Below are 12734 nucleotides of genomic sequence, written 5' to 3' on the forward strand. Positions count from 1 at the left end.
CAGTGTGATTTATCACCATTTGTAATTAACGTATGCACTGATGCAATATTTTCATAAATTTTTTAATTGACAAGGCGATATACAGTATTATTTCCCAAACTATGACCTATTGACAAGGCGATCTAGACTATTGTTTCTCAAACTATAACCTGTTTAGAGACAGTTAACGGCAGAGTAGAGTACTCTCTCTATGGGAAAACTGGCTTACTTAACCTTTTCCTGTTCTGACATGCCTTGAGACTTACGCCTATTGTGCTTCAGGTTATTGAACTGTACTGGTTTGATGACTAGCCTTCGTTGTGGATTCCTATTTGTAGGATAATGGTTTAGGGCCCCGAATTTACACGAATTAAAGCGCTAGGACTAATATTGGAGCATTATTTCAAAAACTGTAAGGCCGTGGAACCCCCAACACAAAAACCCCTAAAATATGTTATCACAGATAGCTATGTCCCGCCCTCTAAACTATTGCTCCAGGACCTTTTTAACACCTTTGGGTAATATCCTCGCTATGTAAAAAACACACAAATAAAAAAAAATACATGCAGTGCATGGGTTTGCTTATGTTCTATCCTAATGTGTATTTTACATTTAAATGTCTATATTTATTAATATTTGTGTCTGTCTCATCATAACATGCACAATTTCAATTTCTCCATATCCCTCTAGACCAGTATCGCACAGTCTCCTTGTAAAAGGGAAAATGCAGGGACTGCTTCTGCCCTCGTGTGGCTGTTGTGTGCGTGGCGCCCCAGTGCACGCTGCTGTGCTCCAGACAGGCCCTGTTGCAGGAAGAGCCTGCTGCTGCAGTGTGTCTCCCGCCATGGCCGGGAGTTCCTGGCTTCTCCGGGCCGCTTCTGGTTGTCGAGCGGCTGCCGTGTTTCTTGGCACATCCTCGCCTCGCACAGCGCTGCGCAGGCCTCTACCCCGGTGCTGGGTGGTATGGCGGTCACCCGGGCCTCGCGCTCTGCTGCACTGTACGCACAGTTGTCTTAAAAAGAAAAAAGAGACGGTGCGTCCGCAAGGTGCCGCTGCTGGCAGCGGGGACCCGGAAGAGGACGAGGAATATGAGCTCGAGGAGGAGGAGGAAGAAGAAGAAGAAGAAGAAGAGCTACTGTCTGCACTACCGCCTGCTGTGCGTCCCGGGGAGACGCAAAGGATCTTCGTGGTTCACCCGGATATAAAATGGGGGCCAAAGAAACAGCACTTAACCACAGGTACACACACTGAGGAGAGGGGGCACCTATTGCATAAATGGCACTATGCATGAGGTGCAGCAGCATTGGGAAATACTAGCTGCTATGTCACGTGTGACAATTTTCAGACAGCCCTTTTAGAAACACTTTGCGTGCTGGGATTTGTAGTTTCGCTTTCGATATTGTATGTAGGCTGGCCACCTTTCTCAAAGAGAAGTACCGTCAATGTCTACACGCTTTGAGATTAGAAATGGAAGAGTGGTTGTACTCGAAGAATAACATGTGCACACCTGTCAATGCACCCGTATTTGGTGTGTCACCCTATTTTTCCATCGATTGCCTGCCTGGCAAATAAAATGCCACCATAAACTAATGCTGTCACCTGCTTTTCAAGCCTGTATCACCCACCCTCTAATATATTATTATTCATTCTCCATTCATCTTAATGGACTCCTCTCTTAAACGCCTGGGTTCACAGGCACTTTTGAGTCAAGCGGTTGACTGTCAAGCCGAGGATTTTTCAGAAAGATACCGGTCAACCGTTGACAAGTATCTTTCTTAAAAATCCTCGGTGCTCATTTTTAGGTCGGGCCTGGGCAGCGCATGCGGTGCGAGGCATGATGTATTAGAGTATGCACTTGAAGCTCCGCCCATATTTTTTATTGGCTTGTATCTTTGTCCTTTGTAAATGCAGGTTTCTGATTAATTAATTGGCGTGTTAGTCCCTCCTTAGTAACCTTCCCATGAGGACTGGCCCTTTTACTTCTGTTGTTACACCCACCGTCTTTATTGTAATTATATTTATATAGCACTTACTACCCCTGACGAGGCGCCAAAGCGCTTTTCAGCAAGTAGCACGCTACTCTGGAACCCAATAGGATTAGTGGTGGATTAGAAATAGGAGGTTTGTATTAGTATAGGGAGTTAATCTGAGCAGAGGACATGGGAGTGTGTTGATTGGATTGAATAGAGGTATGGAAGGATAGAAGAGGGAAGAAAACCCACATTGTTAATTGGGAAAACATAGTAGTAAATTGAGGAGTGGGGTAAGTAAGGGAGATATGGAGGAAGGAAGAGCTTGTGGAAAGGGATTAGGGCGAAAGATCAGTAGAAAAATGAGGTTTGAAATGAGTCAATGGACAGATAACATGAGGGAGAGTTTAGAAGGATTGTTTGGGAGATCATAGTAGTCAACTGATGTTCGGGGTGAGGGAGGAGTCTAGGAAGGGTTATTTTGCAGATCATAGTAGTAGAAAGGGTTTGGGATGAGAGAGAGTGAAGATAGAGGATATTTTGATAGAGGTGTAGGGTGATGGTAGGACAGAGTAAAGCTTTCAAGAGTAATTTTTTTCTTGTACACTAGGACTAAAATTATAAATATATAGATACAATCTGTGTTATTTAGTCTGTAAGCACTATTTTCTTTAGTGAGTTTTGTCTAACTACAGGCACCACACGCTTTGCAGCAAGATTAAGCACACTATGCCCGCTTTCGCTTTCCAAGCAGCGGGACAATGACGGCTGCTTGTTTGCAAAGCCGTAAGTCTCGCATTTAGGAGAATTTGAGCTATTGGCATTGTAAATAACAAGAGCTTAAACTCTCGCAAATGCAACACCTATTGCTTTACTATTGTTTTTGTGGGTGGTTTCCAAGCCCCGTGCACTGCTTGCACTTAATAGAGGCCACGCCCCTTATTTAGACGCAGCTTATCTAAAGAAAGGGCTGTGGCCTCTATTAAGTGCAAGTCGGCATGGGGCGTTTGGAAACAAACATTATTTGCAATTCAATAGCTCTCGCATTTGCAAGAATTTAAGCTATTGACATTTACAGTGCCAATAGCTCAAAGTATTGTAAATGCGAGACCTATTGCATTACAAATGCTTGTTTTAACATGCCACTGCTTGCTTTTATAATCACTTGGTTTAGCTTCGAGGAACAGATTAAGTAATTTATTCTTGTATTTGGTGTCTTAATTTTATGTAGTGTTGTAAGCTTTTATTCGATAAAACAAGTATCTTGAAAGCAAATTACATACAATAAAAATATTCCAAGACATCCAGCTGGTCAAATACATACATCATAAAAGATTAAGAACCGGGTATACTCCCGAATAAATTAGTTAAGAAAACAATTAAACAGAAATTGACAGCCTGTTGGAACGAATCAGCCAAAATTGTCTTAAAAATTTGGAGACACCACAAACAATAACAGGAGAGGTATCTGACATTAAGATACGAAGGGCAACCAGATGACTATGTGTTCCCATGTTAGACGAAAGGGGCTTGAGCCAGTATTTCCTCGGTTTTAGGTAGTCCGGGCACTCAAACAAAATATGAGCCACCGTTTCTGGTCTAGTATGACAATGGGCACAAAACGGGGACAAAGGAGCAACAGATTTCCATTTCGATGTGAATGCACCAATTGGGAGAATACCAACTCTAAATTTAAAATACAGTGCCCTATCTGCTGGGAGGGTGATAAAGTCAAAATAGGATTCGTATCTTGTCATGTCCTTTAGGAGCAAAAAAGTTCTCGTGGAATTACAGTGGGAAGAGTTCGTAATTAGCTGACCTGCAGCCCAGTCCCAGTAGATTGTCTTCAAAGCGTCTTTTGGGGGTGACGTTTTTGCACTCCAATGATCACCAAGGCTAAGGTCATACAGTAGTTTCTTGGTGTCCCTCAGCCATTTGATTTTGGCCCATCCAGCCATATTCATAATCTCAATTAGACCATTTGCATAGGATTTCAGTTCCTCCACCCTCCAGATCCGGGACCACAGTAAGAGCGGGCGTAGACGTACTTGATTTTTAATGCTCTTACAGCCCGTATCTAATAGTACGGGAACTGTTGGTGTACTCGAGGGCAGACAAAGGAGGTCCTTCAGAAACCTATTCTCAGCTTTTTCCAAGGAGTCCAGGTTTTCATGTCCCCATAGCTCCGCCCCATAAAGGGCCGCTGAAACACCTTTTGCTTTATAGATTTCGAGGACTGGCGCTATTCTGTGTCTGGGTGACTCCCGAAATTCTCTCAACAAGGCGCCACCCACTCTCTTGTGACTTAGAAGCATTTTTTCTATATGCATGGACCAGCTCATGCTATCTGTTAATCGAAGGCACAGATAATCGAATTGGGAAACTCTCTTCAGAGGTATGGAATTAAGAACAGGAGGGCTTCCGAGCTTCCTCGGGGGATGTAGAATTAAGAACTTTGTTTTATCTACATTGATGACAAGACCTCGAGCGTCACAAAAGTTCTGGAAGCGGTTGAGTAGTTTCTGGAGTCCTTGGGGGTTTTTCGAAATTAATAGAGTGTCGTCCGCAAAGAGCAGGGTCGGCACTCATACACCCCCCAAGCAAGGGGCGTCAGCAGGTTCCTTCTGGAGATAATCAACCACCCCATTAACGTACAACGAAAACAGGGTGGGGGCCAACACACACCCTTGCCTCACTCCCCTTAACACTGGGATCTTTTCTGTTGTCTCGCCATTACTCCCCCACCGTACCTGGGCAAAATTGCCTTCATGCAACTTAATAAGCAGGGATAAGATATAGGGAGGTATCCCCATATTATATAGAGACTCCCACAACCGTCCCCGTGGTACTAGGTCAAAGGCAGTCTTCAAGTCAATAAAGGCTAAATAAAGACTGCCCTTGCCCAGCACCACCACCTTCCAGTTGATAAGGGCCAACCTAAATGCCTGTTTCACGGTTCCTGTTCCTGTGCGAAACCCCGCTTGGTAGTCGGAGAGTATTCTATTTTCATTGACCCAATGCAGAATACGCCCCAGGAGCACCTTTCCCTCTACATTCTGTGAGGAGTCAAGGAGACTAATAGGTCTATAGTTCCCAGGACTATTCCTGCAACCTTTTTTGAAAATGGGGACTACCACTGCCCCCTTCCAAGAATCGGGGACCGGCCCAACCTTCATAATATCGTTAAGAACTGCCGATATTATTTTCCCCCACTCCGAAGGAAAAGCCTTCAGCAAGTCTCCAGGTAGACCATCTGGTCCTGCCGCCTTCCGGGGAGCCACCCATTGAATGACATTCTCAACCTCCTGAGGGGTAAACAGATCTAAACTAGCTAACTCCAGGGAGGGTGATAGGTGAACAGTGTCAAATGAAACCCTTTCTCCTAGTGCGTAAAGTGCCCCAAAATGATTGGCCCAACTCTGGGAGGGAATATTACAAGTCCTTAGGGAGTCATCGGGCTTGCTACGCTTCCCCACGAGTAGCCAGAACCCTCTTGGGTCTTTGTTTCTACTGGCCACTAGCAGGTCCTCCCAAAATTTTTCCTCCCATTCCCTCTTTGCAACGGAGATTGACCTGGAGTACAATCTCCTTGCCTCTTTCACTCTGGATGGGGAATTAGATTTTACCGCTTCTACCAGCCTTGTTTTTAACACTCTGCATGTGTGGGTATACCATCCCTTTACATGGGTTTGCTTAGGTTTTCCCTCCCAACCACTTGATGGGACAGTAAATAAACTTGTTAGAGTCTCTGTCAAAGTTTGAAACTCCCCACAGGCTGCACCCACTCCACCCAGCGTTGCATCTAACCTTTGTTGGGCTTTAGATAGGACAAGCATAACCTGTTCAACACTCTTCTTAGAGAGTGAGAGTTTTTCCCACTTTAGTCGCCTCCCACAGGGGGCAACTTGCGATTCGCCCAGTCCCACCAGACGAGGGGTGGGGGTACCCTCCCTTCCTGGTGTCCACCAACACCCCAATGTAAGAGAGAGTAGATTGTGGTCACTCTCTATGGTTGGAACCACGACCATATCTTTTAGCTCTTTCCATAATCCCACATCGAGCACGATATAGTCAATACGCGATGTGTGGTTTGGTCTATTATATGTGTGAGCCCCCTCCTTGTCTGATTTGGTCCTACCGTTCACCGCCCGTAGCTCAAATTCAATAGAAAGTGAGTAAACTTTGAGGGCCACCTGCGACCACCTTCTGATTGGTTGTATCTCTAGGCCTGGAATCCCCCTAGCACTATCAAGCTCTTCCTGGTGCAAGGAAACATCTGAGCCCAACGGCTCGTACGTACAATTAATGTCGCCTGCAACCATAGTGCAAGATTTATAGGGAGTTGTTTTTAGGAGACCCTCCAGTATTTTGATAGTTGGTGAATGATTACCCCCTTTGGTACTACGTGCATAAATATTAAAAATATTCAGCACTGCTCGGTTCCGAGAGTCTTTTAAGATGATGTTTTGAATGTCAGGGCAACCTGTTTGGCACTCCACTAACCTGCAGTTTAGGGACGCTGACACCCAAATTAAAAGACCACCCAAGGGTCGTCCTTTCTTAGAGGACGAGCATATGGCCGGGATAGAGCTGGTTGCATAACCTGCTCTATGCACAGGAACCACGCTCCAGGTCTCCTGGAAGATGCATATAGCATATTCCTCTACCAAGGCATTCCAGTCTGGGAGTTGTAATTTCCTAGTAATTCCAGCCACGTTCCAGCTGGCGACCCTAAGATCAGTGTCCCCTACAGACACAGCACCACTGCTCACAGGAGCAGGACAGGGGGGCAAGCCCACCGATGAACCGTCAGCTCCCGGATAGGAACTAGAGATTTGGGGCATACTGGCTCCCGCTATATCAGTTGGTAGTAGCGGCATTTCCTCCAGAGAAGAGGAAATGGGCATCTGTTTCGGATCAATAGTTACACTATACACTTCCTCCCCTAACTGCCCCTCAACTCCCTCAGGTCAACACCCCCCCAGATTCCAATTGGGAGTAATCCAACCGACCTGGGGGTGAGACAAAGGTTCCACTGGCCAGCAAACACCCGTACTTTGAAAAAGAGGATTTACAGCCAATCCCAGTTGTTTTGAATTAGACACAGGCCTGGGGTAAAAATAGGATAGATCCACTGCTTGTACACCCTCGCTAGCTCGCTCTTGGGCCTGGGCAGAAATTAAACCTGCCACCCTAGGATCCTGGAAGTTGATGATAATGCAGTCCCCCTCCAAATGCTTCTTACCTTGACCCACCCAGTTTACTCTACGGACGGCTAGTATCAGCCCGTCCACACCGGGGGGTAATGGTTTTTTTGATATTAACTAATGAATACACTTGTTTTTTAACATCTGGTGTGTTTCTATCTGGTTTTCCTTCAATGGGGGAACTTTTACCAAGATAGCCACATAGAGAAGGCAGTCCGGGGGAAGGTTTGCTGAGTGCCTCCTTTGTGGCTGCCTCTGGGGACCAACTACAGGTGGCACAAGGGATGTATTGTTCTTGTCGGGGATAGGTGTAGGGCTAGGACTGCTGCCCCTTACTTTCTGTGCCCCCTCCACTGCTTGGTTGGCTTTAGGTGGATCCACTTTGTCTACTGCCTTAGGTTGGGAAAGCTTTTGGGGTTGGGATTTGGGAAGAACGGGGGGATTTTGCTTAGGTTTAGAGTAACATCCTGCTGAGGGTACAGATGGAACTGGGTTTAAGGAAGGAGCTGTTTTCCCCCCCACTAGGAGTACATTAGATGAAACCAGCGTCTGGCCCTGGGCTACAGGGAGTAAATTCCCTACCTCCCCCACCATATTTTTCTCACTCACTCGATTCTGCAGTTTAATCAGATTTTTAAGCGAGCAGAAGTTATCGAGTGTTGTCTGCTCTAGCTTGTCCAATCTTGTGCCCAATCCTTCAACTTTACTAAGCAGGGGGGCTAGAAGACTAGTGAGCTTATTGGTAATAATATCGGTGTAGTCAGGGACAGCCGTGCTCAACACATTACTACTATAGATTGGCGAGCTACACCCCTTATCTAATGATTTGCTTGGCAAGTGCCCCTCAGTTAGTACTTCCTCTGTGGTGGGGGTTGGAAGGGAATATGATCTTACCCCCAGTCTTCTGCATTCTTGCTTCTTAGAACGTTTGGAAAGGGTGACATACTTCCCCTTCCGACGGCGGCCACCCCTCTTCCCCTTATCAAGTGTGGGCAACACCAAGACTCTTGCGGGCTCAACCGCTTCGTCCACAATATCCTGGGTATTTGGTGAAGGTACCACGCTGGACGCCGGAGCCTGAATTCCATTTGGGGGCGAAGCCCTGGCTCCTCAAAAACCTCCACAACCTCACAGTCCTCCTGCCCCGGCAGTAGCGCTGCCAGTTTCTCCAACCTGTCAACTGTGTCCCCTATTATTGAGATGCGGGACTTCTGGGGATTGTCCGTTGTAGGGAGACATTCAGCATTATTTGGGGGCGGTGACATTGCCGAAGCCACAGCCCCTAGGGAAGAACGCCTAGCGGGAAGATATACATCAGAAAGGCGTCTTTCAGTCATCACTATTTCCTTTTCAATTACCGCCGCTACTCTGGTGATGAAACGGTCCATGGTGCCGATCATAGTCGGCGCGGTAGGAGCAGCACCACCTCCCTCGTTCCTCAGGGACTTCCCTGACCTCGTAGACATTGCAGGGTTGGTTACCTCCGATAGAAGCTCAAAGGAAACGTTCACACAGTATACTAAATGAAAGGGACGTGGCCCAGCCCAGCCTTGACAGCCCCTGACTGCCACAGACTGCCCGCCCTTTGCTCGGGCTTCGCTCGGCGTCCCGCTAGCGTCCCGCTATGCGCCACATATTCTGTTTAATTGGAGCAGTTGTGGGCGGGGGGCGTGTCTCCCCAGGGGCGCGGCCGTGCGCACCTGGCCGGTTGCAGGGACTCCTGGTCTTTGGAGTCCTTGCGTTGTGGATTACGCCCTTCTCCTTTCCGCCTCCAATCCAATCCCAGCTGTCAGTTTGGTCCTTGCCCCCTGTTGCAGCCCGCAAAGCGGCACCCGCGCAGCGGGTGCAGCGAGGAGTGGCGGGAACAGCGGGGACAGCGGGAACAGCGGCACCCAACGGGCAGAAGATCACAGGAGATCACAGGTCAGGTCCTTCTCCTCTCCCAGGCTCAACGGAAGATTTTAGCGTCCTTAATAGAGGCCACGCCCCTTATTTAGACGCGGCTTATCTAAAGAAAGGGCTGTGGCCTCTATTAAGTGCAAGTCGGCATGGGGCGTTTGGAAACAAACATTATTTGCAATTCAATAGCTCTCGCATTTGCAAGAATTTAAGCTATTGACATTTACAGTGCCAATAGCTCAAAGTATTGTAAATGCGAGACCTATTGCATTACAAATGCTTGTTTTAACATGCCACTGCTTGCTTTTATAATCACTTGGTTTAGCTTCGAGGAACAGATTAAGTAATTTATTCTTGTATTTGGTGTCTTAATTTTATGTAGAAAACCTGGCATTTGTGGATTTTTCTAAATTTTGGACTGGTTTGGAGCTAGGTGAAAACGCTAATTGCAAGTAATAATTTAGACACAATCAACCCACTGTTGGCTAGGGTGAATAGGTGTCCCTGTTTATCACTGTCTGTCCCAGTAGATTTCAGCAAAATTAGCACGTCTTCGTTATACGGTTTTCAGAGAGGGTAGAGTGAACGCAATGAGGCACATTTTCGCATCTATCGGTGCAGGATTTGGTAGCATCCGTTATCAAAAAGCAATTTAATTAACACATATGATACCTATGTAAAAATTGCATTTTGCTACCCTTCGGTGTCTCACAGACTATGCTTTCTATGTTGGTTAGGACTGTCGATGTATTTGTTCTGTGTCAGTTGCCATGTGAAGAATTTTAGTTTACTTATACATTTTGGAATCTCCCGCTTTTTGTATTCAAAATCTGGTCACCATCTTGTTGATTTAAAAATACAGGACTGGTGGAAGCTGTCACCCATGACGTTGGTCCACTTAGCAGTAATGGATAGCCTTCCACTTCCATGTTGAATCCAGTAATGTTCTGATTGCCTTTGATATCAATCTGTAACTTTTGAATGCCATTTTATTTAAATTCTTTGAACGTGACGCATACGTGACTGGTCCTATGAGCTGTGGTGAAGGTGATTGTCAGGTATTACAGAAGACACCAATTGATGTATTTCTTCACTTGCATTCAAAGTAGCATGGTAAGGCAGGTGATGCGCAAGTAAACATAACTGTTTATTTTCTGAGTAGGGGGCACTAAGTTCATTCCTTATCTTTTAGAGAATGGTTCCCGCGAGTCCGTCCCGCTGTGCACTCAAGCGCTTCTCTATGTTCTGCCCATACCTGCCTGTACACACGTCCCTGCATGCTGTGCCTGCAGTCAAGCAACATTGTTTGGTGGAATAACAACATTAACTAATCCAGGTTTACACTTAAGCAGTAGTAGTACATATTCCATATTCCTACAGTTGTTAGCTTACCATCGCTACTATTTTGACCGGTCGAAACTCTACCGTTGTGCATCGACTTGTCTTGATGATGACCCTGTCCAAATATTGACTATGTGGGACAAAACACCTTTGACGTTCCTTCACCAACAGATTGCTAAAAACAGGTTATCTATTTGTGCCATGCAGCTGGCAGTCATACTTTTAACAATAGGTTTTCTTCTATCATCAGCTCTACTATGTGCTTCTACCGCTTCCAAACACACCGCTTCCACACACACTGCCAACTGAGTCCTACCCCCCACTTTTTATCATGTTTATTTCCTTAAGTATTCTAAGCTAAGTATGCACCATGTTCATTACATTATTTTGTTTCTCCAACGCAAATGCCCAAAGTGGGAATTCGTTTAGCAAAAATACTATGCCCTGATGTATTGGAAGTTTCTCCCAGTGTAGGCTTAATTTCTCTTGTCTCCTGTTCAAAATCGCCAGGCTTTACCAAGCAGTCCTTTGGCAGACAGGCCTTCCCCTGACTCTAAAGAGAGCAGATGAACTGTGAGTTTGAAGGGGTGGGAGCACCACCGATTTGTGTTGGTGCTTCTACTCTGCCAAACTCTAATTGTGGTCCCCAGTCTGAATATTAATAAGGTCTGCCACGTGCCCAATGAAAACAGTGATGGGGTTACAGTCTAGACATCTTTGATCATATCCATTATTAATTGTATAGATCATAGCTGGGGTAAAAAGTGCCTGATGAGGAGCCTATAGTATTCAAACGTAAGTTTTATATATATATATGTACACATGACCTTCACCCACCTGAAAAGAAGAGCTCCTCCTATATAGGCAAATCACGTGCCATCAGCATTGTATGGTTAGACACTGCCCCAAACAGGTCTACTAAGTCCACCAATTTGAATAGGTTTTCACTAGAAACATTATTATATAGCAACACATCATATCATATAGTTAAATGACTTATTTTACGTCATTGACTGTGAACTGTGTTGCTTCCCGTCACCTTCAATTTCTCGCTTACCATTGTGGCTAAAGCCCAAAAAGTGCAGGAAGAGTGGGTTCACCTGGCTTCTTTCACTCTGGGGGTTTATAGTGGACAAAGTACTCCATTTGTGAGTAACGTTGCCTGGTGAGTAGTATACAACAGCCAGCAGAACAATCATATGTGCCTACATTTTAAATGTTGAAGTAGTTGCCACAGATACACCCAGGAGATCATGTCAAATGCCTTCTCTGCATGCCACATGGCTGCTGCAGCTGGCTTATCTAACCGAACACCGTATTGAATTACATATTTCACGTATATTACTGACCATCATATTCCCCACTATGTATTCCGCATGCTCGGGATGGACAAGTTGCTTCATGAGGAGGAAGATCCTGGCTGCAAGTAGTGAAGCCCAAATGTTACTGTCGTCATTAACCCGTGACAGTGGTTTATGTAAGCCACAGCTGCCTAACCTTACAAGTTTTTCTACAGCACCATTACCATCTCTTCTCTTCTCATGCTTCATCGATGGCATTACTCTTTTCTTAAATAGTAACAGGAAACTCAAGCATGTCAAACTCTTCATTTAGCAGTATCGTCATGTCCGATCAGACAAGTTCTGCATCTATCAGCAGCCTCCAGAGTATACCATTTTTCATAAGCTTCAAAATTCCTCTCTGATATTTAGTGTGTCCTTCATTAGGTGCGTTCCTTACAGTGTGGTGCATCAATCTGCTTTTTTTCCAACCACACGAGGGCTCTCCCAAGGCCCTCTTTCTTTGCGTTCCTCTGTAGCATTAGGTTTTGAGCGAAAAACCCAATTTCCCAATCAATTGCACGATCATATATCTTGCGAACTTTGCTTGCCGCTATGTAGAAGTCTCTTTAGTAGTCTCATTTTGTCCCTCTCCTTCATACCTGGTCTGATCTTAGCCCTACCCTTACAGAATGCAAAATATCACCCTTCAGAGATATTCACATCAATAGGATGATCACCTTAAAAGATTCACAGGTAATTAAGCTTGAAGAATGTAGAAGGGCACAGAGTCCACATTTGATTTATTTCATCCAGAAACGAGAATTCATGTACTATATAGGTCAATGCATCAGGTTGAATCTCAAGGTAAGGTGACATGTAAATATCCTCGTTTGAATTATTGCATTTCAGTGGTTCAGGGTTAGTCACTGAGCACAGGTGGACTATAATGCTTATTACTTGCCACGTGTTGTCTGTTGAAGGTAAGACGTAATCCATCCGTGACGAGGAACCATGTACAGAGGAGTAGGGCTATAACTGCTTCATGCCTGGGTGAC

The 12734-nt window shown here is 45.5% G+C and overlaps 1 protein-coding gene across 1 annotated transcript in view; it reads left to right on the forward strand.

The window, feature by feature from the left end:
• Positions 1-746: 746 nt before the first annotated feature.
• GTPBP6 (GTP binding protein 6) overlaps positions 747-12734 on the forward strand; it is a 128330-nt gene continuing 116342 nt past the window's right edge. The window contains exon 1 of the mRNA XM_078656170.1: positions 747-1217. Coding sequence (XP_078512296.1) covers positions 824-1217 — 394 coding nt within the window. The 5' untranslated portion in view covers positions 747-823. The remainder of the gene's footprint in view (positions 1218-12734) is intronic.

The sequence above is a fragment of the Lissotriton helveticus genome, chromosome 8 (assembly GCF_964261635.1).
Source record: "Lissotriton helveticus chromosome 8, aLisHel1.1, whole genome shotgun sequence".
In the NCBI taxonomy this organism is placed as follows: domain Eukaryota; kingdom Metazoa; phylum Chordata; class Amphibia; order Caudata; family Salamandridae; genus Lissotriton; species Lissotriton helveticus.